The sequence below is a fragment of the Nyctereutes procyonoides genome, unplaced genomic scaffold (genome assembly GCF_905146905.1).
Source record: "Nyctereutes procyonoides isolate TBG_1078 unplaced genomic scaffold, NYPRO_anot_genome, whole genome shotgun sequence".
In the NCBI taxonomy this organism is placed as follows: Eukaryota; Metazoa; Chordata; class Mammalia; order Carnivora; family Canidae; genus Nyctereutes; species Nyctereutes procyonoides.
This window is the reverse complement of record NW_026575082.1, coordinates 28,460,309-28,487,617: the sequence shown is the minus strand read 5'-3', so window position 1 is coordinate 28,487,617 and position 27,309 is coordinate 28,460,309. Positions and strand designations below refer to the sequence as shown.

The 27,309-nt window shown below is 33.3% G+C and overlaps 2 protein-coding genes across 8 annotated transcripts in view; one reads left to right on the top strand and one right to left on the bottom strand.

Moving 5' to 3' along the window:
• LOC129514447 (methyl-CpG-binding domain protein 5) overlaps positions 1-27,309 on the top strand; it is a 433,503-nt gene that overhangs the window by 246,622 nt on the left and 159,572 nt on the right. The gene's annotated exons all lie outside the window — the stretch shown is intronic.
• LOC129514513 (thioredoxin-dependent peroxide reductase, mitochondrial-like) lies at positions 19,455-20,263 on the bottom strand. Its single transcript, XM_055333127.1, is given in 2 exon segments — positions 19,455-19,858; positions 19,861-20,263. Coding segments are annotated over 2 exon segments (807 nt in total).

Here is a 27,309-nt window from a genome sequence, read left to right as displayed (position 1 = left end):
AATATATGTTACATAATATTATATAACATATGTTATTATATACTAAGCAACATATATAATAGTATATAATGTATATTATCTAGATGCACATATATTAATACACTATTAACATATATTAATAGTATATATATTAGTGTATATACATATATACTACTAATACTTATTAAGAATATAGAAGAATAAGAGTTTTATATAAACAAGCATATATTAATCTCATTTTAATAGTATATATGTATATGTATATATTAATATACACGTGTATGTGTGTGTGTGTATATATACGGAATATATTTTTCTAAATCTGAGCAAGGTGTCAAGATTATTACATGTTTTTGTCAGAATTTGACTTTTACCAATTTAATATCCTTGTTCTAATTAATTGATTTTGTCTTCAATTAAAAAGTTTTTTTCTGGGGCAGCCCTGGTGGCCCAGCAGTTTGATGCTGCCTTCAGCCCAGGGTGTGATCCTGGAGACGCGGGATCAAGTCCCACGTCAGGCTCCCTGCAGGGAGCCTGCTTCTCCCTCTGCCTGTGTCTCTACCTCTCTCTGTGTGTCTGTCATGAATAAATAAAAAATTTTTTAAATCTTTAAAAAAAAAGTTTTTTTCTGATACCTGATTGCTTTTGCTAGCATTTTTATGGATTATCTTTTTTATCTTTCTTATCCTTTGATTTTCAACATTTCTCATCATATTGATTTAAGTGTGCCTTTTTTAACTAGTTTGTCACTGGATTTTCTACCTTCTTCTTTCATTCCATCCACTTTCCTCTCTTCCTTCCTTTTCTTCTTCCTTTTTAGCCAGAGTCTGTCTTTTTATGGAAGAATAAAATTTGCTGGGATGCATTATGACTTTTGATATATTTACACTATTTCTTGCCCTGTAGTTGTTTAGTTTTCTACTTACTACTTCCTTGCATATTTGTTAATCTTATTTCTTTTCCTGCTTTGTGTTGAACTGATCTAATTTTCTTTCTTATCCTGGGCTTTCTTTTGGTGGTTTGGAAATTTTGCTTCCTGTTTTAATCTTTGTCTATAGACATACATATGAACTTTTATTCTCTAATAAAATATGGAGATAATCAGTACATTCTAACAAAACAAAAACCTTAAGGTGCTTGAATTTTCTCTCACATTTCTCTACACCCACAACCATGATAGATTATTATGAAATTTTCCTTTGACAATGTACGTCAGCAATTTGACCTAACTAAAGTTTGTGTGTGTTTTGCTCAATATTCTTCCTTAAAATACTCTTCCTCTCTTCAGTCACTTCATTTTTTTTTTTACATTTGGTAGACTGTTTTTTTTTTTTTTAGTCCTAGAGTTAGAGATGTGTCTAATCAACTGTCCTGAGTAAGAGTTATTTCTTTGATCCCCACGTCATCCTTCTTCTTGGCTTCCTTTCTTCTTTTGCTAGATTAGATGCAAAAGCTCAAGTAATCATTCAAGAAAGAATATATGGGAGATTAATTTTTTAAGTCCTTATTCTACTTCTGTATTTGAAAACCACGTTTGCTGGAAACAAGAATTTGAAATCATTTCCTCACAACTTTTAAGACATTTCTGTGTTTCTTCCAGTATTGCTCATCAGGTGATTGCTATGTGACTTGTTTCTTCTTATTGGAAGCCTTTAAGAACTCCTTACCTAGGGATCTAAAATTTCATAAAGATATGTCTGGTCGTGGATTTTTTTAAATCTCTTGTACTTGGCATATGGGATCCTTTAATCTGAAGTTTCATATCCCTTTTTAATTTATAGATCTACCTTTTATTATTTCTGTGATTATTTTTGCCTGTATATGTCCCTGTTTTTTCCATTCTGAGACTTCTGATTGTTGAATGTTAACCTTTTAGAATCAGTCCTCTGTAACTTTTAACTTCTTTCTCATATCCTATCTTATTCTTTTTATTCTATTATTTGAAAATTTTTCTTAACTTTATTCTCCAAACTTTCTATTGAACTTGGTAATCATATATTTAATTTCCAAGGACTCATTCTTATTCTTTCCTAAAGATATCCTGTTCTTGTTTTATGGATGTATTGAAAGTTTTTCAGTTATTTTACATTCTGTAAATATTCTCCACTCTCTCATAATCTTTTGTTTCTCTCCTTTTGTTGTCTTTATTTTTCTCTTCATTGTGGTAGATATACCTCAAGTATTTGGTGATCTTTGGCTTCTGTTTACATTTTAAATAGAGTAATAGAAGAGCACTGAGTTCCGTGTAGACTAGTTTATTGGCTGGCTTTACTTTGGATGAATGTACATGAAAATAGTCATTGTAAGGTTGCCTGGGTGGCTCAGTAGGTGAGCATCTGCCCTAGGCTCAGGTCCTGATTCCTGGGTCCTGGGCTCAAGTCCCGCATCAGGCTCCCCAGAGGGAGCCTGCTCCTCCCTCTTCCTATGACTCTGCCTCTCTCTGTGTGTCTCTCATGAATAAATAAATAAAATTGTTTTAAAAGGAAAAGAACATAGTCACTGTCTTTTACAAATCCTAAGTGTAAAATGCTGATGTCTGACAGGGAGCTCTGCCTCTCATTGTAGCCACCCTGATTCATACTAGATGGTGTGTGAAATTTCTTTGGATAAGAAAACTTTTTTTTTTTTTAATTGAAGTAGGGGTGGAAGGTGTCTGTCTGCTAAGCATCCTAGGGTGGCAAGCAGTTGGGAAATCCACAGCTTTGTCTTCTTTCAATTATTTCCTGTTTCTTGTGTTTTCTGCCTTTCCAGGCTTCCTCCAGTGGTTTGCCCCCCTGCTCCACTGTTCTGCTTTACTACTTATAACTCCTTTTACTTTCCTTCTCTCTGAAATTGTTAAACTCCCTTTTCTACTGGTGGGTAGCCTCTGATCCCTTTTCCTTATTGTATATTTTTCTCTTTAAAAATTATTTCTTTTCTAGTGTTTTAATGAGATCTCAAGAGAGAAGAGTTAGAAATATGAATTCCGCCTATCATTTCATAACAGAAACCTATCTTAAAAGCTTTTGACTGCCTTTATTATTTTTTAAATAAAAATATATTATTTATAACTTTATTTCCTCTTTTGAGAATGATTTTTAGTCTCTAGGTGTATTATATATTCTTTTTATCTTGAGTCAATAGTTTCTAGTTTGATTGTCTGGTGATTAGTTGCGGGCCTATAAATTAAAATTTTTGTTTTTGTTTTTTAATTTTAATTTTTGAAGTTCAATGAAATTGTCATTGTGGTATCGTATATAGTCAATTTTGATAATCATTATATGGATATTTGAAGAAAGTTATGTTCTCTGTTATCGGCAAAATATGCACATCCATTGTGTTGTTGATTCTCTAATTTACTTCTGGATGCTTGATTTGTAAAAAATGACTATGTGAGAAAGGTTATTTTCCGAAAATAATTATTTTCCATACTTTCATGTTCTGGAATTTCAAATAGACTTTGTTTCATATTTAAATTCTATGTTATTTGTAGTATAAAATTTAAAAAATATGTCCTTACTGTAGGTCTATACTTTTTAATCAGTCAAAAAATAATTCACTTTGCCTATTTTATATACTTTGCTTTGATTTCTTACTAGTATGCTATTAATATTGCTGCTCTTTCTTTTTGGTTTGTATCATCTGATTTATCTTTCCCTGTTCCTTTACTTTTAACCTTATAAAATGTTAAGATGTGAGTCTTCTAGCATAGAGTTGCTTATGTAATATAGGATTGCTTTCTTATAACATAGAAATCAGCAAATAATTGGATTTTTTTTTTAGATAAGCCTATGGGTGTTATTTTTTTGGACAAAGAACCAAATGATCATACTACTATGGAAAAAAATATATTTGTTCTTATTCTACTTTTTTACTTCTTAGAAAAAATTTCTCTTCTCTTTCTTTATCTCATCTAATATATGCTCTGGAAAGTGAAAGAACTTAAATTTGGCTATGTTCCTTATGGATATGGGAAGTTCACTTTTATCATATGTATTTAGTGCTGGAGTTTGTTTTTAATACTTTGTTCTTTCCTATTCTTTTTCTCTTCCTATATTTTGCTGCACCTGCAAGTTTCTTTTGATCTTTATTCTCATTCACATTATGAACTTTTATATTTTTATTCTACTAGTGCTACATTCTTCTTTCAGTGTCATTAATAAAATTATGTAATAGTTTCCTATATGTACAATAAGAAACTCACCTAAATTTTACTTCCTCCCATTCTTACCCTTGCCACCACACACACATGCATGCACACACATGCACTACACACACCACTTTTTTGTTGAAATAATTTTGACTTTTAGCTTTAGATTGTCATGTTTTTACATTATTTAAATTTTGTTAAATGATTATTTTAATATGTGTATTGTCTTAGAACCATATTAATTTAGGCATATAACCTAAAGTTTTAATGGTTTTATTGCTGATGCTTCTTCATAATTAAAATATTTTGCATTTTGAAAGGTTATTTTTGTTTCAGGATAAATAGTAAGGCTTCTGGGTCCTTGCATGACTGGGAAATACTTTTATGTCTTTAGAAATAAATGATAGAGCTAGGCTAATTTTAAATTCTTGGATAGAAATCTTTTACTTCTAAAAATTAATTGAGCATGCTCCATTGTGTTCTATTACATATGGTTGTATGAGAGAAGTCTGATATCATCCTGATTTTTTTTCATTTTAAATGTTTCTTATAAACTAGAAAGCAACAATAAATTAGTTATTGAACTCAGAAAATTTAACGTCAATACAATACTATCATCTAATATACAGTCTTATAATCAAATATTGTCATTTATTTTGATACTACCATTTTATAGCATTTACTTTCTCCAATCTAAGTTCCAGTCAAGAATTATACATTGCTTTTAGTTTTAATGCAAAAGATTTTTTGGAAGTGCTCTGCTCTTTCTTGACATATATCTGTTTCATAGGGAAATATTTAATATGATTCCTTAGAGGGAAGCCTTCTTTATATGATTTTTCTTTGTTTTCTCATCATAAAGAGCAGCTCTATAAGTATCCAGTATCAGGAATTCAGAATTTTTGGCTAAGATATTATTGGTCCTTTAAAAATTTAAACCTAGAGAAGAAGAAAGGGAAAGTTTGTTTTTTCTCTAGTTTTAATATACTCAATTGAAGTGCTCTTAGCTGTATAACTTCAAAAAACAATTTTGTCTCCCTTTCTTCAATATCACTCTTAAGAAACAATTTTCATTTGTCATTCACAATATTTATAGAACATTATTTCAAATCCAGTTGAAAATAAAATACAAAGTAAATGTAAGCTGTGGTTGAATGAACAATAATCATATAGGTAAGGCAATTACAGAGCGGTAGTGAGAAATGATAAAAGCTTATGGAAAGCTCATAGCTTTAGGACTGAAAAGATGGATAAGATCTGAATAATAAGGAAAATATTTCTAGTGAGAGTTTGAGACAAAAACAGATCATTGAAATTTGGTTGTAGTATGAAACTATGAAGCATTTATAAAACCCATTCCTTTGCTTGAATTTTACCAGTAAAAACCCAGGCATATATATTTATAAATTGTTTAATTCATCCAAGGTATCAAGTATGTCCTAAAGTTGCTGTTAATAGGTTAATACATATACCGTATCTTAATCATGTCCTCTTTTCACCTATAATGTTTTTTTGCTTGTTTTATTCATTTATTCATACTATTAGAGATTGGTATATGTTATTATGTTCATCATTTCTTTCCTTGTTTCCTATGTTTTCTCTGATTTTTTCTCACTTCTTTGATTAAAATATTTGATCAATTTTTAATCATTTTTCTAATTTATAAATGCATTTGAGGCAATGCTTTCATCACTATTTTTAAGTAATTAAGCAGAACGTTTGAAATCAAGTTAATTAAGGTATAGTTTACATAAAGTAAAATCATCTTTTTAGTGTGCTATTTTGACTTTTGGCAAATTTACCTATTCATTCCTTCACCACCCACAAAAATTTTTCTGTGCCCTTTGTAGTCAATCCCTCTCCTTTAGTCTCTGGCAAGCAGTGGTTTCTTTTTTGTCTATAGTTTTGCCTTTTCCAGATATAGTTCATATTACTAATGATGATTAAATATAGTCATACCATGTGTTGTCTTTTGATTTTGTCTTCTTTCACTTAATATAATACATTCAAGATTCATCTATATTATTATGTAAATCATTAATTGATTATGATCATAGGCTATTCCACATGATTCTGAATCTTTGACACTTATTTTGAGGTTTAGCATGTCATCATTTTTCATGATTGTCTCATGTATGCTTATAAATGAGATTAGAAACAAGCTTGGTGCAATGAACAGCAGGCTGGAAGAAGCAGAGGAATGAATTAGTCACCTGGAAGACAAAATAATGGAAAATCATGAAGCTGAGCAAAAGAGAGAAAAAAGATGTATGCAACATGAGAATAAACTTAGGGAACTCAGTGACTTCATCAAACATAATAACATTCATATTATCAAAGTCCCAGAAAAAAAGAGATAAAAGGGGCCTGAAAATTTATTTCAAGAAATAATAGCAGAAAACTTTCCTAATCTGCGGAAGGAAATAGATACTCCAGATCCAGGAGGCACAGAGAATTCCCAACAAAATCAACAAAAGCAGGCCAACCAACACATAATGTAATTAAATTTGCAAAATATAGTAATAAAAATCTTAAAAACAGCAATGTAAAGGAAGTCCTTAGCTTAAAAAGGAAAACCCATAATGCTAACTAGAGATTTTTCAACAGAAATTTGACACACCAGAAAGGAGTGGCATGATATATTCAAAGTGCTGAATGGGAAAAATCTAGGCCAAGAATTCTCTGTCCAGCAATGCTATCATTCAGAAGTTTCCCAGACAAACAAAAACTAGTAGAGCTTATGACCACTAAACCAGCCCTGCAAGAAATATTAAAGGAGACTCTGAGAGCAAGGGAGAGACTGAAAGTGACAAAGAGAAGAAAGAACATCTCCAGAAATAATGACAAACCAAGTTATAAGATGGCAATAAATATACATCTATAATAATTACTTTAAATGTAAATAGACTAACCACTCCAATCAAAAGTTACAGGGTGTCAGATGGATAAAAAAAAAGAAAACCCATCTATATGCTGCCTACAAGAGATTCATTTTAGTCCTAAAGACACCTGCGGGTTGAAAATGAGCAGAAGAAGAAACGTTTATTATGCAAATGTATGTCAAAAGAAAGAGTAGTAACTTATATTAGACAAATAGACTTTAAAACTGTTAATAGACTTAAGACTTTTGGGACACCTGGGTGGTTCAATCAGTTTAGCCTCAGTTGTGAGCCTTTGCCTCAGTTTGTGATTCCTGGGTCCTGGGATTGAGCTCCATGTCTGTCTCCCTGCTCAGCAGGGAGTCGCTTCTCCCTTTGTACCTCCCCGTACCTGTGCTCTCTCATCCTCTCTCTCTCAAATGAATAAATAAAATGTTTTTTAAAATACATAAATACATAAAAGACAGCAGAAACAAAGAAGGGCATTATATAATCATTAAGGGAACAATCCAACAAGCAGATATAACACTCGTAAATAGTTATGCACCGAACATGGGAGCATCCAAATATATAAAACAATTAATAACGAACATAAACTAATTGATAGTAACACAGTAATATTAGGGGACTTTAATATCCCACTTACATCAATGGACAGATGATCTAATGAGAAAAACAACAAGGAAACAATGACTTTAAGTGACACACTGGACCAAACTGACTTAGCAAATATATACAGAATATTCTATCTAGGGTTCCTGGGTGCCTCAGTCAGTGAATCATCTGACTTTGGCTTTCATGATCTCAGGGTCCTGGGATTGAGCCCCACATCAGGCACCATGCCAAGAAGAGAGTCTGCTTTTCCCCCCTCCTTCTGCCCCTCCCCCTGCTCTTGCTCTCAAATAAATAAATAAATCCTTTGATCCTTTAATATATATGTGTGTGTGTATACATATATATATATATATACACACACATACACATATATATTCCACCCCAAAACAGCAGAATAGACATTCTTTTCAGGTTCCCTTGGAACATTTGTCAAAAAAGATCATGTTAGGCCGTAAAACAAGTCTCAATAAATTTAAGAAGATTGAAATCATATCAAGCATCTTTTCTGACCACAGTGGTAAGAAAATAGAGATCAATTACAAGAAAAATCTGGAAAAAAACACAAATACCTGGACGCTAAACAACATGCTAGTAAGCAATGAATGAGTCAACCAGGAAATCAAAAAAGAAATTGAAAAATACATGGAAAAAATTACAGTGAAAACACAACTGTTCAAAACCTTTGGGATGCAGCAAAATCCGTCCTAAAAAGGAAGTATATGACAATATAGGCCTATGTCAAGAAGCAAGAAAAATCTCAAACAACCTAACCTTACATATAGAGGAGCTAGAATCAGAAAAAAAATAAATAAATAAAGTCTAAAGTCAGGAGAAGGAAGGAAATAATAAATATTAGAACAGAAATAAATGATATAGAAACTTTAAAAAAAAAAAACAGTAGAACAGATCAATGAAACCAGGAACTGATCTTTGAAAAAATTAATAAAATGGATAAACCTCTAGCCAGACTTACCAAAAAGAAAAAAGACCCAAATAAATAAAATCACAAATAAAAGAGAAGAAATAACAACCAATACTACATATATACAAACAATTATAAGATAGTATCATGAAAAACCATATGCTAACAAATTGGATAACCTGGAAGAAATGGATAAATTCTTAGATAAACTACCAAAACTGAAACAAGAGGAAAGAGAAAACTTGAACAGACCGGTAGTGAAGAAATTAAATCAATTATCATGTATGCTTCATAGGAGCTCTATGCTCAGAGGAACACACAATTAATAAGCTTTACAAAGAGCGGGGTTTTTTTATATGCAGCTTTTGAAAAGCTTATTAATTGTGTTGTTAAAGTCTTCTACATTCATAGTTTCCTTGTGCTAGTACTTGCCTGGAATATCTTTTCCATTCTTTTTTATTTTTATGCCACCAAACCTCATGTTCTTAGGTGTATGCCTCTGAGCATAATAAAGCTGGGTTCATTTTTCTAATCCCATTTTGATAGTATTTTTCTTTTAAAAAGTTTATGTTTATTGTAGTTACAGTTACATTTGGACTCATTTTTACCATTTTAGGTTTTTTTTTTTCTTTCCTTTTCTCCTTTATTCCCCCCATTCTGCTGGTTTGGAAGCTATAAATTCATGTTTCTATTCTTTTAATTATTACTCATAAATTTTTAATATATATAAAATTTCCTCATGAAATTTAAAATAACTTAGAATATCCTGTCCCTAAATAATCTCCACATTTTATCTGTCACCTTCCTTAACAATTTTGTTTAGAACTGTAATTCCACTTTTGTGTTTTGTTAATTTTATTTTAAAAGAGACATTAGTTTGATTTCTGTGCTTACAACTGTCTCTTACATCTCATGCCTTCCCACAATGTTCAGGGTTTCTTTTGCTATAAGTAGTTATTTCAATAAACATGTCAAGTGGTAAGCTAGTTTTTATAGGCCTAAAAATATTTTTATTTTAGCTCACTACTTAATGGTAATTTAGCTTGTTTTAAATGTTTAGGTTGCAATTTTTTTCCATCAGTACTTTGGTAATATTACTCTAATATCTTCAAGAATCTTTGGATAAAAAAAAAAAAGAATCTTTGGATATAGACTAGAAGTGTGCCATTTAATTATAGTTCTTTTACAAGTAATCTTTCTCCCCCTTCTCTCTCTTTCTCTCTCTCCCTCTCTCTCCCTCTCATAGTATTGAGATTTTCTTATTAAACCTTGATTTTTGCACTTTGCTGTGTGAAAGGTTGAGGTGTGAATTTATTTTCATATATTTTTTATAGATTTAATGATGATGCTTTTGATCACAGATACCATATTGACCTTTGTACTGGAAATATCTCAGCCATTAACATTCAAACATTGCTTATCTGCCTTCTTATCTTCTACTTCTGAAATTTTTGTTTGGTTACATGTTAAAGCATCTATTCCCCCATGACTGTTAACTAGTCTTTCCCAGCTTTCATCTCTTTTTACCTCAGTATCTTATTCTTTTTTTTTTATTTGTTTATTTATTTTAGAGAGAGGGAGCACAAGCAGGAGGCACAGAGGGAGAGAGAATCTGAGGCAGCCTCCCTGAGGGCAGAGCCGGATGGAGGACTAGATCCCACGACACTGAGATCACAACCTTATCCAAAACCAAGAGTCAGAGGCTTAACCAACTGTACCACTCAGGCACCCCCTAAATATTTTATTTTTAAGTAATCTCTGCACCCAACATGGGATTCAAACTTACAACCCCGAGATCAGGAGTCTAGCTCTACTGACTGAGCCAGCCAGGCACCCCTCTCAGTATCTTATTCTTTGTGAATTTTTCGATCCTGTTTTCCAGTTTACTGCACCAGTTTAGAATTTCTGATGTCCATTAGGGTTTTCTTTTCCAGTTAATATATTTTCATTTTCAAAGTTTTCTGTTGTATATTTTCATATACATCTGTTATCTTTTCTGTTGATTTTGTTTCATAGGGTTTTTGTTGTTCTCTTTTTAGATGTTGTTATTTTATTTCTTTAAGAATCTTAAAGTTTTATTTTTAAGATATTTTCTGATTGTTCTGCGTATGTATTTGTTTTGCATATTTCTCTTTTAACTTTACGTACTCTACTAAAATTGTTGAGGTTTTTGTCTTTCTTGGCTTTAAGTTTTCCTCATATGCTTTGGAAATTAATTTGCAGGCTTATCTTGAGGGGAATTTGTTTTCTTTTATCTCATCGTTTTCTGCTTATTCTAATCACTGATTCAGAGAGGATGTTGGGGGAGTGAGATTGGCCTGTGTTGTAAGAGGTAGGCTTTGTCTTCATCCTTTGGCTCCCTGGGTTTGCATAAGCTTTAACTGAGCTTTTTTACAGCCTCTTTTTCAGAATTTGATGAATCACACCTCAGTGCAGATTTTATGCAGCAAAACTGGCTGAACTCTTTTGCCAGGTAGTTCTTTTTAATCTCCACTACCGTGCACTTCCAACCACTGGTGCCTCTGACTGCTATCAGACCTGGAACCTAACAAGTCTACACTATCAGCCTTGCTTACTGCTTTGTATTCTGTTACATGGGGATTTTTACTTTTAGTACACATATATCTTTTAATTTTTTCTCTCTCTGTGCTTTACAATACTAAGTATTTGACAGATATGTCTCTAAAATGTGTACTCCCGGTGCCATCTTGACCAGAAGTCCTATTGCCATAATTTTTACATAAGAATTTGGAAATTAGGTTACGAATCTTTGTCAAACTTATCATCTTATCATCTTGGATATATAAGGTTCCTTCTGCTGCCTTGTTTAATGCAGTTATGGTGCATCCAAATAAGAATATGAACACCAATTCATATTCTAGGGCTAATGACTTCTAGAGTCAAAATGAATGGGTACAAATCATGGCATTGATACTTCCTGTGTGACTCAAACGTTCAAAGACTTCTGTTTCCTCATCTGTATTTATGAGTTTGGATCTACCTTATAGACATCTGTAAACAATTAAATATGGTAATATATAAAACATTAGCATAATATGTGACTCACAATAAGCTCTCATTGAATGTTGGCTATTATTTGTACAGTGGATTTCCATGATATTTACATTTAGTTGTAGAAATTCACCCATTATCATCCTCTTTTGGGAAATACATGTAATGTGATAATTATGTTTAAGTATATATACCCTAGTGTATATGATATATTAATTTGTACTTCGAAATTTAAGATAACCAGGTTTTTAAGCCACCCACACTATTTTTTTGCTTGGTGGGTGATTTAAATTATCTCCAAAGGTATTTTTGATGACTGTATATTTTTTCCTTATAGATCAATTTTAAGACTTAACCTTCTTATCAGATAATAACTATTATTATCTCTAAACTAGTCATGTGGGCAGCCCAGGTGGCTTGGTGGTTTAGCGCCGCCTTCAGCCCAGGGTGTGATCCTGGAGACCCAGGATCGAGTCCCACATCGGGCTCCCTGCATGGAGCCTTCTTCTCCCTCTGCTTGTGTCTCTTCTCTCTCTCTCTCTCTCTCTCTCTCTCTCTCTGTCTCTCATGAATAAATAAATAAATATTTAAAAATAAATAAATAAACTAGTCATGTGTGGCAGGCATTTATAATTATATAGTTTTATATATATGCACACACATATAGTTACATATGTATATCCATATATATTTATAACTGTGTGAAAATAGAAAATCAGGTGGTCTCACAGTCAGCTCTGGGTTCCAGTCTGGCCTCTGGCAATCTCTGGAGGATGAATTTTTAAGATGTTATTTATTTGTTTTATTTTTTTTATTTGTTTTAGAGATAGAAAAAGAGAGAGAACAAGAGCATGAACAGAGGGAAGGAGCCAAGGGAGAGGGACAGTCAGATTCTGTGTTGAGCACAGAGCTGGACAAGAGGCTGGATCCCACAACCATGAGATCATGACCTGAGCCAAAATCAAGAGTCGGATGCTCAACCCACTGAGCCACCCAGGCACCCCAGAGCTAATGATACCCACATACCAGAGTGTAAAGATGAAATGAAATAAGATACGAGAATTCAATCTGTAAACTGCACATCACTCTAGAAATGTTTCTAGATCAATCAAAGCTATGATTGTTCCTCATCATTTACAGCAGTTTTACAGAGCTCCTATGGAAAGCAGGTAACCTGAGCCAGAAAGTTTGTTTCACTAACAAATCATTCTGTACTTTTTGCAATAAGGAAAAATTCTCAGTAAGGGTTCTATGAAGAATGATTCTTAGGGGATGGCAGTGAAGTAGATACAGATTATCTAGTATTTGTATTTGACAGTTTAACTGCTGAGACCAAGGTTTTAGAATCCTTTGCTCTTTCAAACACACAGCATACAATATTTAGTTCTTAGGAATTTGAAACAGAAATAAAGGAATCCTAATTTTAGCTCTGAAGTCAGATGAGCAGGTCTTTCCTTCCCTATTCAGGTAAAATTAATACATACCTTTAGTGGACTATACTGAACAAATCTAGGAACTAAAGCTGCTTATCCTTTATTGATGGCTTTTTTTTAAGTCACAATAAATGTGTTCTCCACCTAAGTCCCCAATACAGATTTTCCCTTCCTTCAGACTCACAGTAGCAGAAACTACTCTAAGTGAAACATGCTTTGTTCTTGCTAGAAATAGGAGAAAGATTGAGTAAAATTGCTGCTTTTGGGAACAAAGTAAAAGGTTAATACATAAACTTATAGCTCCACTCAGCTGCCTATAATCCCTTTCTTTCTTAACTGTCTTAACTTTTCACATATGGTTCAAAACTCAAAACAACATTAAAAAGGGATGCCTCGGTGGCTCAGCGATTGGGTGTTTGTCTTTGGCCCAGGGCGTAATCCTGGAGTCCCGGGATCAAGTCCCACATCAGGCTCCCTGCAAGGAGCCTGCTTCTCTTTCGGCCTATGACTCTGCCTCTCTCTCTCTATCTCTCTCTCTCGTTGTCTCTTATGAATAAATAAGATCTTTAAAATATATATATAGAGAGAGAGATCTTAAAAAGATCTCACCGAGAATCTTGCTTTTATAACACTGTCTCCATCTTCTCCCACCACCAACCCATTCTGGTCAAAGCTGTTACTAGTTTCTTGTGTACCCTTTCATTTTTGTACACATAGCATACTAACAGATAGAGGTATTGATGTATACCCACCTTTCTTACACAAAGGCAGTGTACAATATATTTTGTTTTGCACTTTGCTTTTTTTTTGCTGAACAATTTACCTTGGAGTTCTGAACGGGGAGGTTGTTTGTTCTGGTTTGGTGTTTTTTAATATTCTTTATTTCTGTTCATAGCCACATGATTTTCCATTGGAAGTCTGTCATAGTTTATTTAATCAGCGCCTTGTGGAGGAATGTTTGAGTTACTTTCAATCTTTGGTGATGTAAACACTGCCTCAGTGAAAAAAAAATTGAATATTGTTGTTTTGTGCATGTGTAGGATATCTGTAGGTTAAACTTCCAAAGCAGGATCACTGGATCAAAGAGTAAATGCACTTAAAAATATCTTTATTGTTCAGCCATCTCAGAGCAACAGAGTGGGAACATAGGGGTTGGAGGCTGTTTATAATTGTGCAGACAGGCCTGGTTTTGGTCTGGCCTTCATTATTCCATTGCCATGTGACTTTAGGCAAGTCACTTCCCCTCTCATGGAGCCTTGGTGTACTCTTCTGCAAAAATTGGAGACTAGTCCCTATGCTAATTGGGTAATTATAAAATTAGATGAGACAATGGATGGGAACTGTCAGCATTACCCACCATTAAGATGATGTAATTATTAACCTGAAAATGGCCACAACCCTGGTACTAGGATATACTAGTATACTAGGCTTACTAGGCTCACTTGTTTTTTGTTTTTTTTTTTTTTTTGCACTTGTTCTTTTTAAAAAATTATTATACAGTAAAACTGACTACATTCTTTTGATGTACCAGTCTGTAAATTTTAACACATGCATAGATTTGCATAACCATCACCATAACCAGAATACAAAATAGTAAATGCATTTTTAATTTAAATAAATATTGACTAGTTACCCTCCATAAAGATTGTACACCACACTGGACTCACTCCAACAATATATGAGTGATATTTTTTTTTCTCTCAGATTTTGCAAAAGATAGAGTCGATTGTCTATTTGGTGTGATTATTTGTTTGTTTTTATAGCATTTCCCATGCAGAGACATAAACGTTGGACTAGGGCTACAGCAGCTGTCTGGTTCTTCTTCCCTTGATTAATGTTGCTTAAGCCTAAAATCTGAAGCTTAAAAAGAAAAATAAATACGAAACAGAGGCCTCATATTTTAATCACATTTTAAAGCAGCTACTTTTCCCATCTGCTCCTGAAACAAATAGACAGTGCAGTTTATAGCACTCTGTCATTCTGAATAACTGAGGGATAACTGAAGGAAAACAAAGAAAGGAGTCTAGATTGTAGTTGTGTATCTTTGATATTGTCATTGTTCTTCACTAAATGTTCACAAGTTTGGATGCACACTTAACTTCTCTTTTCTGCCTCCTACCCAATGCCAAGACATTTGGAAATGAAAGCATAATTGAGAAGATCTTACAAGGGCACCTGGGTGGCTCAGTCAGTTAAGCATCTGCCTTCAGCTCGTGTCGTGATAAGAGTCCTGGGATCAAGTGGCATCAGGCTCCCTGCTCAGAGGAGAGTCTGCTTTTCTCTCTGTGCTCTCTCTCTCTCCTCCTCCTCTCAAATAAATAAAATATTTTTTAAAATATCACAATTTTATTATTCCCATTTGTAAACTTACTAAAGAATATTAATAGGATTGACATGAGAAAATTGAACTAAAGTATTTGAAACATTTTCCTTACTATAAATATGTCAGTTATAAATAAAAATATCATTACTTTATTCTAGATTTGCAACACCACTGGCCTATAGGCCAGATTCAGCGGGCAGATTTATGTCATTTGTGTCCTATAATCTTTCAAAGTTAGGAAATTTTACATTAAAATTCTCCTCTCTGACGTTAATTGAATAATCAGAATATCTGGCTATAATCACCCATATTATCATATGGCAATTGTTAATTGGTACTTGTACTTATACCTGACTACTGCATTCATTTTTTCCAACTTATTCTTCAGAATACTATCCTTTTTCCTACTTATTCTTCAGAATACTATCCTTAGGTTAAAGTTTTAGTTGTTTAAACATCAGCAAACATTTGTTTCTATTACTGGTATTCTCGTTTCCATATGGTATATCAATAATATTTCAATTAAAAAAAGTAGTTATTGTGATTAAAGTAATTGTTCTTACAAACATGAAATCTGACATTTTATTTAACGGTTGGATTGCTTAACATAAAGGTTTTTTTCCTCTTCTAAGTAAATAAATATATTTTCCTATCATCTTGGAAAACTATCAATTGATTTTTATCACTTTCCAAATGATCCTTGCTTTTCATATGATAGATTGATTATTCCATATCCATGTCATTTGACTTTTAATATATATCTTTAAAAACCCTTAGTTGCTGAGAAATATTACGGCAAGGTTAATCAGAGTTATGATCATATTTCTTCTGTATTTCAATCCCTGAGCTGACTTACCATATAACTTTGCATTGATTTTAATCTCCCAGACTTTGCAGACCTCTGTTTATATAGGTGAGCTTTAATTACTTGTTCACCCAATACCTTACATTGTGCATTGAAATCTCTCAAGGTATAAACAAAGATTGAGGATGACATTTGCTTTCTTTGTTAACACTATACTAGGCCTATGGAATGCATTGTTTATGAGCACATGAAATTAAGTTTCACATCCATGTTAAAAAGGAATTCACTTAATCTGTATTCATTTTTAAGAATCAAAATTCTTTTTATGCCTATCCTGTATTATTGTTTTTACCTAAGAATCCATACCAGAACAAGGAATCTAAATGAAATAGAAATGAAAGATGTATAGTAAATAGTGGGAGCATGGGAATAGAAAGGGAAGGTTTAGTAGGACTTTATTATGAAAAGTACTAAACCAAAGGCTATTTAAGTACAGGTTATAATTTTAACTGTAAAATAATGAAACTCCATAAAGAATGAATGACATTTTCATTTTCTTTTTTGTTATTTCTATCACAGTTGATAACACAATATGATATCCAACTATTAATGCTTAACCTTCTAGGATGTTTTAAAGAGGATTGTTTTGCAAAAATATTCAGGGTCTTTTTTTTGTTTATTTTTTCAATTTTCCCAAGGATCTCTCCAATCTTAGATATTCAGATTATTCACCTTTGGCGCATCAGTGGAGTAATAATCCTTGCTAATCTTCTTTATTTCACCTTTTAACTGTCTTAACTGGGGTTATGTGCAATTTGAGTAGTGCTCAAGTACCACTTTCACTAACCCTATGCCTCATGGAATCCTGCATTTTTCTTTGATATTGACTTTGAGTCATTTTATATTATATTATTGTCAATTGTGTTATATTTTCTATAGTCATAAATAGAATCCTAAAAGAATAGATACAGTTGCAACATCCAATGATGAAGGTAAGACCAACTAACAGAACCTTTATCTTAATAGGTAAGGACAGGCTTTTTAGTGTTAAAGAGGAAAGAATATTTGAGTAGGGAATAATTAATGAGTGATGTATACACTAATCAGTATTTTATGATATGAGAACTTTTGTTTGGTTGATGAATATATAGGTTATGGGAACTCTGTTTTGTCTTCAGTCTTTGGATATGGAACTGTGGCTTTCTTGGTGGCAGATTCTGAAGCTCTTCAAGTTTAACATAAAAGCTTCTCCATCTTACAAAAACTCATGAGCTATTTCTTAAAAGTACTGTAAAAATGCGTTTTGTGTATGTGTGTGCACGTGTGTGTAAACATCAGACATTGAATAAAAGTGAATTGATTTATTCAAAGTAATAAGATGGAAATTCATCCATAGCATCGACTAAACTGATAGTGGTTTTCATTTAACATAAATAATATTCTACTACTACCCAAGAAAGATATTTTTCTGTGTGATAGATATTAGACCAAAGAATGCAATGCCATCAACTCACTAGTATTAGAATAGATATTCCAAGCACAAATCCATACATACCAAGGAAAAGAAAGCCCTGATGACAGGACTAGATGAACCACAGGTACAATTAACCACTCACTGCAAGGATGAATTTACTATCATATATCACAAACAAATTTGTTAGAAGAGAGTCTTGAAGAAATAATGAAGAGAGAAAAAACAGTAATCTCAAAATGAAAGCTATTAGTGTGCATATTAATGCTCAGATGTTAGAAACATTAATCAAACATTAGGATTTTTTATAAATTTTGACATTTATTGTTTAAGGACTTTTGAATATGTTAAGACTTTTCTAGTTTCCTATATATGTACTAAGTTCTGTGATTAGAAAATAAATCTCATTCTAACTTGAGGTGATTTCTCTCCTTTGAACATATAGAAGCTTTATTTTCCATGTTGTTTTGTTTTTTTAAGTTTTTTTTAGTTAACATATAGTATAATACTGGTTTCTAGAATAGAAGTTAGTGATTCATCACTTATGTACAACACCCACATGCTGCTTTTTTGACAATAATTTTATACTGACCTTGAGACCTTATGCTATTTTCTGAAACCTTAAAATCTCGTATTGTTATTGAACTGTTTTTGTGCTTATACCTTTCCATCACATTCTTCCACTTCTGCTACAGTGCCTTGTATTTATGTGATCTGACTGATAAAAATCCATTCTTTTCCAGAATAAGAAAAATTAACTTGACTCCTATTTAATGTATGGTACATTAATCTCATAAAACTATGCAAAACCTTTTGTGTTTGTTTTTTTTGTTTTTGTTTTATTTTGGTGTTTTTTTGTTTGTTTTTCTTCCAAGATTTTATTTAAATTCAAGATAGTTAGCATATAGTGCAGTATTGGTGTCAGGAGTAGAAGTTAATGATTCATCATCTACCAATACCCAGTGCTCATCACAAGTGCCCTCCTTAATACCTTTCACCCATTTAGCCCATCCCCCCAACCAACTCCCCTCCATTATCCTCAGTTTGATCTCTATTGTTGGAGTCTCTTATGGTGTGACTCCCTCTCTCTTTTTATCTTATTTTATCTTTCCTTCCCTTGCCCTATTTTCTTTTTTTTTTTTATTTTAAAATATGTTTATTATGTACTTTACATTGAGCACTTCAGAAAAGAAAATAATTGCAATGATTTCAGAATGCAATTCCTGGATTCAATAAATGTCCTTTATAATTATATCCAATCAGTATCTAGAATAGTATGTAGACCCTACGTCAGCTAACAAATAAGTAAAATAACTATGTTAATCTCTGGGATAAGAGACACACATGATCACTTAAGTCACTCTGCCACCGTGTTTTTTTTAAAAACATGATTCACATTTTTTTCAAGTACACATACAGCCATTGCAAGAGTTATTACATTAGACCACTGATGTTAACACCTTAAAACTATGTATGATTTTTGCTGCCTTAAAAGAAAATTTAGTTTATCGCAAAGAAATTCAACAAAGTTTCAGGACCTTTGATCACAAGCTTCAGTGCTTGTTGTACTACTCTGATGAACATAAAGGTTCAAGTAAGGCCAACAAAGAAGAATGTTTCCTCTTTCCAATGAAGACACAATGCAAGGACTAGGTGAACTAGCATCCTACAAACTAGCTAGCCAGCCATCAAGAGGTTACCAATTAAAGTATGTGAATACATTTAAAAGCCTTGGCCAGTGTTACAAAAACAAAACATTTAGATTATTTACGAATATAAGCATAATGGGTATTTTATCTTCTATAAATAATCATTTTTGAAATGCTAAAGGTGAGTTCCAACTGCACTCTTTCCTGATGTGAGAAGAGGTGGGGACACAGGATGACCTACTGATTTACCTTCTCAAAGTATTCTTTGGAAGCACTTGGATCTGGCTTGATTAAAGGAGAATCCGGGGTCCAGTTTGCTGGGCAGACTTCTCCATGGGTTTCCACAAACTGGAATGCCTTCACCAAGCAGAGGGTCTCTTCCACACTTGGGCCCACAGGGAGATCATTGACACTCAAATGCTTGATGACTCCATTGAGGTCAGTGATGAAGAGACCTCTTAGAGCAATACCAGGGCCTTCTAACAGCACGTCATAGTCTCGAGAAATCTGTTTAGTCAGATCTGACAGGAGTGCAATGTTCATGTGGCCCAAACTGTGATTCTTCTGCAGTGTGCTGATCCAGGCGAGATGGGTGAAGTGGGAATCCACTGATGCTGCAACAACGTCACAGTTCATGTCTGAAATTCTTTGGCTTTGTCACTAAAAGCAACAATTTCTGTAGGACACACAAAGGTGAAGTCCAACGGATAGAAGAAAAGCACCAAATATCTCCCCTTAAAGTTATTGAGGGTTAGATCTTTGAACTCTCCGTTGACAACGGCAGTGCCCTTAAAGTAGGGCGCGTGCTGGGTGACGGCAGGAGCGTGGTAGGAGGAACTGGTGCTAAAAGCGAATTTTGCTTGACCAGAACCAGACCACAATACATTTGTCAGGCATGTTCTTCTGGAAGCAGCAGGTCTAAGGGCTGCAGAGGCAAAGATGCCCCATGGACTAACACTCACGTGTCCGGCAATCGAAGCCCGGAGGAATCTTCCCACCGCGGTCGCCAGGGATTTGCCGAACTGGCCCCCTTCCCCTATTTTCATCTGTTTTTTCTTCAGTTCCCCATATGAATGAAATCATATGGTATTCCTTCTCTGACTGACTTACTTCACTTAGCATAATACACTCTAGTTCTATCCACATCTTTCAAATGGCAAGATCTCATTCTTTTGATGGCTGAATAATATTCCATTATATATACATACACACACACACATATATATTTATATATATGTATACATACCATTTCTCCTTTATCTATTCATTGATCAATGGACATTGGAACTCTTTCCATAATTTGGTTATTGTTGATAGTACTGCTGTAAACAACGGGGTGCATGTCTCATTTCAAATCAGTATTTTTGCGTCTTTTGGATAAATACCAGTAGTACAATTGCTGAGTTATAGGGTTAGTTCTATTTTTAACTTTTTGAGGAACCTCCTTAACTGTTCTCCACAGTGGCTGTACCAGTTTGCATTCCCACTAATAGTTTAAGATGGTTCCCCTTTCTCTACACCCTCACTTACCTCTGTTATTTCCTGAGTTGATAATTTTAGCCATGCTGACAGGTGTGAGGCAGTATCTCATTTTGATTTGTATTTCCCTGATGATGAAGGATGTTGAGCATTTTTCATGTATCTTTTGACCATTTGAATGTCTTCTTTGGAGAAATGTCTGTTCATGTCTTCTGCCCGTTTCTTAACTGTATTGTTTGGGTTTGAGGTATTGAGTTTGAGAAGTTCTTAAAGATTTTGTTTATTTATTCATAAGAGACACAGAGAGAGACAGAGGGAGAAGCAGACTCCCCATGAGAAGCCTGATGCTGGACTTGATCCCGCGACACCAGGATCACTCCCTGAGCCAAAGGCAGATGTTCAACTACTGTGCCACCCAGGCGTCCCTGATAAGTTCTTCATAGATTTTGGATACTGGTCATTTATCTAGTATGTCATTTGCAAATATATTCTCCTATTCTGTAGGATGCCTTTTAATTTTGTTTATTGCTTCCTTTGCTGTTAAGCAAAACCTTTATAGAAAATATTGATATTATCCCCATTACCAAACTTAAAATGTGTTCTTCTTCTAATATAGGTTGTAAGTAGAATTTCAGATCCATGGTCTAAGGACTTTTAAAGATGAAAATGAAGTATGTTTGTGAAGATGTATAGAAGCAGGAACAATTGTACTTTGAACAACATGGATCGGAACTGCCTGGGTTCACTTACATGCAAATTGTTTTTGAGACAATACTGTAAATATATTTTCCTTTTGATTTTCTTAACAGTTTCTTTTCTCTAGCTTATGTTATTGCAAGTATTCAGTGTATAATACACATAACATACAAAATATGTGTTAATTGACTTTATGTTATTCTGTAAGGCTCAGGTCAATGATAATCATTAGTAAAGTTTTTTGAGAGTCAGAAGTTCTATGTGGATATTCAACTATGCAGAGGGTCAGTGCCCCTGACCCTCATGTTGTTCGAGGGTCAACTGTATTTTTTTACACTGCTACTAAATGTAAACTGGTACAACTCTTAGAAAGTAGTTAAGATATATGTGTATATCAGAAGCCTAAAGATATTATTATCCTTGACCCAATTTCTAAAAATCTATTCCAAAGAAGTATAGAAAAAACCTTATCCCAAGGAAACTTTGCAAGCTTATTTATAATAATTAAATTCGGAAAGAACTTAAATGATAAACAGTAGTGAATGGTAAAAGCAAATTACAGTGCAGTATTATGATATTATCATACATAATGTTTACAAAGACTTTGTTGAAGCCTGGGCTTTTTTTGTTAAAAATGCATAAAATTTAGGTACAGTATTATCAGTGCTTTTTAAGAAAAAGCATAGATGAAAGTCTGGAAGAAGATATGCAAAAATCAGCAATTTGGCAGTGAGTTGTGTTTGAGTTGTGTTTGAGAACGGTTTTCATTCTTCACTTGTATTCCCTAATAATCCTTTAAAAATCATATACAGCAGTATATGAGTATCTTTTTGTCATAGCTCCATTTGGAAAGTCTATTTTCCCCCTTTGAATTTCCTTAGCAATTGTTGAAAACAATTGACCACAAATTGGATTTATGGATTTATGAAAATTTTGGATTTCCAATTGGATTCCATTGCTCTGTATGTTTATCTTTATGCCAGTACCATAGCGTCTTAATTATTGAGCTTTGTGATGTTTAATATAAGAAATTAAGTTTTCAATTTTGTCCTTCTTTTTCAAGATTGTTTGTCCTGGATATTCTGGGTCCTTTAAATCCCCATATAAATTTTAAGTTCAGCTTGTCAATTTCTACAAAGAAGTCAGCTGTGATTTTTGATAGAGATTGCATTTTATCTAAAGATTAATATGGAAAATATTGCCTCTTAACAATATTAAGGCTCATGTTTATCCATGAACATAACATGTATTTTCATTTATTTAAGTCTTAATTTTCTTCAACTGTAGTTTCTTTTGTAGTTTTTGAATGTAATTTTATACTTCTTTTGCTAAACTTATTCCTAAATATTTTATTCTTTGATACAATTTTAAATGTAATTATATCTTAATTTCATTTCATATTTGATGTAGAGAATGACTGATTTTTTGTGTTGATCCTGTGTCATGAAATTTTACTGAACTCATGTATAAATTTTTATATTTTCTTAGAGAATTCCTTTGTATTTTCTATGTATAAGATCGTATCATCGAAATAGGAATAGTTTTACTTATGCCCAGTCTAGATGCCTTAAATTTCATTTTCTTGCCTGGTTTCCCTGGCTAGAATCTCCAGTACAATGTTGAATAGAAGTGTTAAGAGTGGATATCCTTTGTCTTTTTCCTAATCTAGGAAGAAGGTGCTCGTTCTTATACTGTTAATTATGATATGAGCTATGGATTATTACTACATGCTTTTTATTATTTGAGGAAGTTCCCTTCTCTAATTCTAATTTGTAGAGTATTTTTTATCATCAAGAAGTTTGGGATTTTCTCAAATGCTTATTCTGTGTCTATTGAGATCATGGCATGGGCTTTGTCTTTGTTCTATTGATTTGGTGTATTAAATTAATTAATTTGGGGTGTTAAATCAACCTCACATTCCTGGGATAAATTCCACATAGCTATGGTGTATGATCCTTTTTATAAGTTGCTAGATTTGGTTTCCTTCTACTTAATTTAGGATGCTTGTGTCTATATTCATAAGAGAGATTAGTCTTTAGTTTTCTTGTGATGTATTTGTCTAATTTCTGTATCAGAGTAATAATGGCTTCAGAATGAGTTGAGAAATGCTCTCTCCTCCTGTACTTTTGAGAAAAAGTTTGTAAATAATTGGTATAAATTCTTCTTTAAATGTTTGGCAGAAATCACCAGTGAAGCCATCTGGGCCTAGGCTTTTATTTGTGGAAAGTGTTTTGTTTTAGATTTTATTTTTCTAGAGCAGTTTTAGGTCCACAGCAAATTAAAGGAAAAGTACAGAGATTTTCCATATACTTCCTGCTCATATATATGTGTATCCTTCCCTATTATCAACATTCCCCACCAGAATTGTACATTTGTTACAACTGATGAACTTACACTGATGCATCGTGGAAAGTTTTTAAATTACTAATTCAGTCTCTACTTGTAGATCTATTAAATTTTCTATTTTTTCTTGAGTCGGTTTATTTCTTCTTGAATAGTTTGTCTCTTCAGAATTTGTCCGTTTCATCTGGGTTACCTAATTTTTTTACTTTGAGTTTTTTTTATACTTTTTTATCTATGGGTCAGTAATAATGTCATCTCCTTCATTTCTGCTATGATAATGTAAGTCTTTTTTCTTCGTTACTTTAGCTAAAAGTTTCACAATTTTTCTGACCTTTCAAAGAACTAAACTTTAGTTTCATTGATTTTTCTCTATTTTGTCCATACTCTATTTCATTTATTTCCAATCTCATTTTTACTTTTTAGTTTAATTTTGTTTATTGTTCCATTGTCTTTAGGTAGAAGTTTAGGTTATCAATTTGAGATCTTTCTTCTTTTTTAATATTGATGCTTACAGTTATAATTTGCCTTGAAGCACAGCTTTATCTTCATCTCATATGTTTTGGTACGTTGTATCTTATTTTAATTCATCTTAAGATATTTTCTAATATCATTTTTTATTTCTACTTTGACCCATTAATGTGTTGTTTAATATTTACATGTTTTTCAATTTACCAATTTCTTTCTGTTATTATTGGTTTCTAATTTCATTCCATTATGATTAGAGAATATATGTTATATGATTTCAGTTCTTTTAAATTTATTGAGGATTTTTTATTCTCTAGATATGGTCTAACCTAGAGACTAATTCATACACACTTTATTAAGTTTCCAGATATTATTTCTTTGAATAGTTTTCAAGTCCTTTTTCACTCTTCCTTCTCTTACTCCCAATTTGGCATATGTTGGTTTGCTTGGTGGTGTCCATATTCTTCTGAAACTCTATTCATTTCTCTTTTTTTCTCTGTTTAGAATATAAAATCTCTGTTGATCTATCTTCAAATTCATTTACTTTTTTTCTTCTGTCAGTTCAAATCTATTGAGTCCTTGTATTGAATTTTTTATTTCAATCATTATATTTTCAACTCCGGAATTTCCATTTGGTTCTTCTTTAATAATTACTTTCTCTTTATTAATATTCTAGATCTGTTGAAATGTTTGTCATAGTACTTTACTTTGGTTCTGTGAACATATTTATACCAGTTCCTTTGAAGTCTTTGTTAGATCTGACATCTGGGCTCACTCACAAATTAGTTTCTATTCACTTTTTTTCTCTGTGTTTGGGTATTACTTTCTTGTTTTTTGCATGTCTTGTAATTTTTTTGTTGTTGAAAACTTGACATTTTAGTTAGCATGTCAACTCTAGATACTGATCCTCTCTTCCAGGATTTTTTATTGTTGTTTGCTTTTTTATTTGTTTAATTACTTAGCTAGGCTATTTTAGTGAAGTCTATTTCCCCCATTGTGTCAAGCTTCTGATAATACTCCTCCAAAGGTTTGGACTTGCCCATCCACATGGTCACCATGTAATGACAATATTTATAACCGAGCTCTCTTGGACTGTCTTCTTCCTTGATCTTTGTTATGGTATCTGGCTCTTGGTATCTTGCACATCTGTTGAGCTTCCCTGATTGCCAGTGTAATGCTCTGTTCTTTTTGATAAGGTTTAACAACACAAATTACTCCACAGTCTGATCCAATTGAATTCTGGCCCTTTTACTAGAGTAGTTTTTGGGCTATTCTTTGAAGTTTGTTCCTACTTAGAAGGACTCTTTCTGGCTCTCTCTTGCCTTGGTTGTCTCTGGTAAAAGCCCTATTTTCCTAGGGTATTTTTGTTTTGTTTTGTTTTGTTTGAGAACTGATAAATCCGGGACCCCTGGTTGGCTCAGCGGTTTAGTGCCTTCCTTTGGCCCAGGGCGTGATCCTGGAGTCCCGGGATCGAGTCCCACATTGGGCTTCCTGCACGGAGCCTGCTTTTCCTTCCTCTCTCTCTGTGTCTCTCATGAATGAATGAATGAATGAATGAATGAATGAATAAATAAATAAATAAATAAAAAAGAACTGATAAATCCAACCATTTCTATTTCTTCATTCATGTGCCTGCTCTTTGTCTTGTTTCCCAGGGAAAGTTGCTAGCCTCCTCTTACTTGCTCACTTGTTTCAAGCATACTCTTAATCTTGAACTTTTCTACACTCTGTTTTAAATAAAATTACTTATTGTGGAGAGAACTTTAAAACTCTGTTTTCATGGCCTGCATCTATCCCTAGGCAAAATCTCTGAGCCACTGCTCTGAAACTAAGGACAGGGATACTGGACAACTTTTCTTGAAATGATTCTCCTGTTTTATGAGTGGGGCAATTGGTGAGATAGTAGCCTCTGATCTTCTTGGCTTTTCCCTCCTGGTGTGAAACTTCTATGCCAAAACTGAGTTGAGGCAAGAGTGATAGGGGCCACTTATTCAGTCTTCCTCACCTGAAGTAAAACTTTTGCTATGTAAGTAAGGGCTAACTGCAGTTGCAAAAAAAGGTTTTTCATTTGCTTTTTGCCCTTAGGACAGTTTCTAGAAATGTTAACTAACTGGGCTTTTATAATTTTTCCAGTTATGATTGTTAACACTGGTAGTTCCTTACTCCTCATCCATTCCAGAAGTGGATCTGGGCCGTTAACCTTTGTATGATATCCCATCAACCTTTCTGTTTTTCACAAAAGGATCGTTGTTACTGTGTGATTTATCATTTATTGGTCTATTGGTTTTATCTCTAGAAATCAGCATCATCATGCCACAAACCACTTTGTACACTACAGGGCAATGAATTACAGCATCCCCAAATATCAGTAAAACATGTTTAGACTTAAAGTCAACATATATGAATAGATGCAACTTAACTTAAGATCATCTGTTTATATAGATGATACTTCGTAGGCCCTCTGCAAGGAAAAGAAGTAATTCTGGGTCATAGCCAATCTCAGTTTTTATTATGTTATTGCCTCCATCCATACCCAGTGTGACAAAGCAGGGATAGGGAAACTTTCCCTTTCTCTGATAGAAGACTATTCTCCAGTTAACCCAAACTACCAGTAATCCAGGCTGGGCCCTCCTTCCTTCTATAACAATGATTCTCTTCTCAGAGCTTGCTTGGCAAGAGGTAATCTTGACCTTTCCTCTGTTTAAAGATCTTTGTCTAAAGTTTAGACTTTTAAGAGTTCTAAATTTTAAGAGCTTAACCCCAAAAAGTTAAAAGAATTTTAAGAGTTCTTACTTCTCCTCTTCTAATCTCCATTGACTAATCATCTACTCTCATTCACCCACAAAAACTAGAGAAAACATCTTCTGGTTCTATTGCTTGACTAAACTTTCAGGCACCTACATATAAGATGTATAAAATTTCAGGAATTTTTTTTTAATTTCAGGAATTTTTAAAAAGATTTTATTTACTTATTATAGTGAGAGAGCATGGTGAGGAGGGCTAGAGGGAGCAAGGGAGAGAATCTTAACCAGACTCTCTGCTGAGTGCAGAGCCTGATGCAAGACTTGATCTCACAACCCTAAGATCACCACCTGAGCTGAAACCAAGA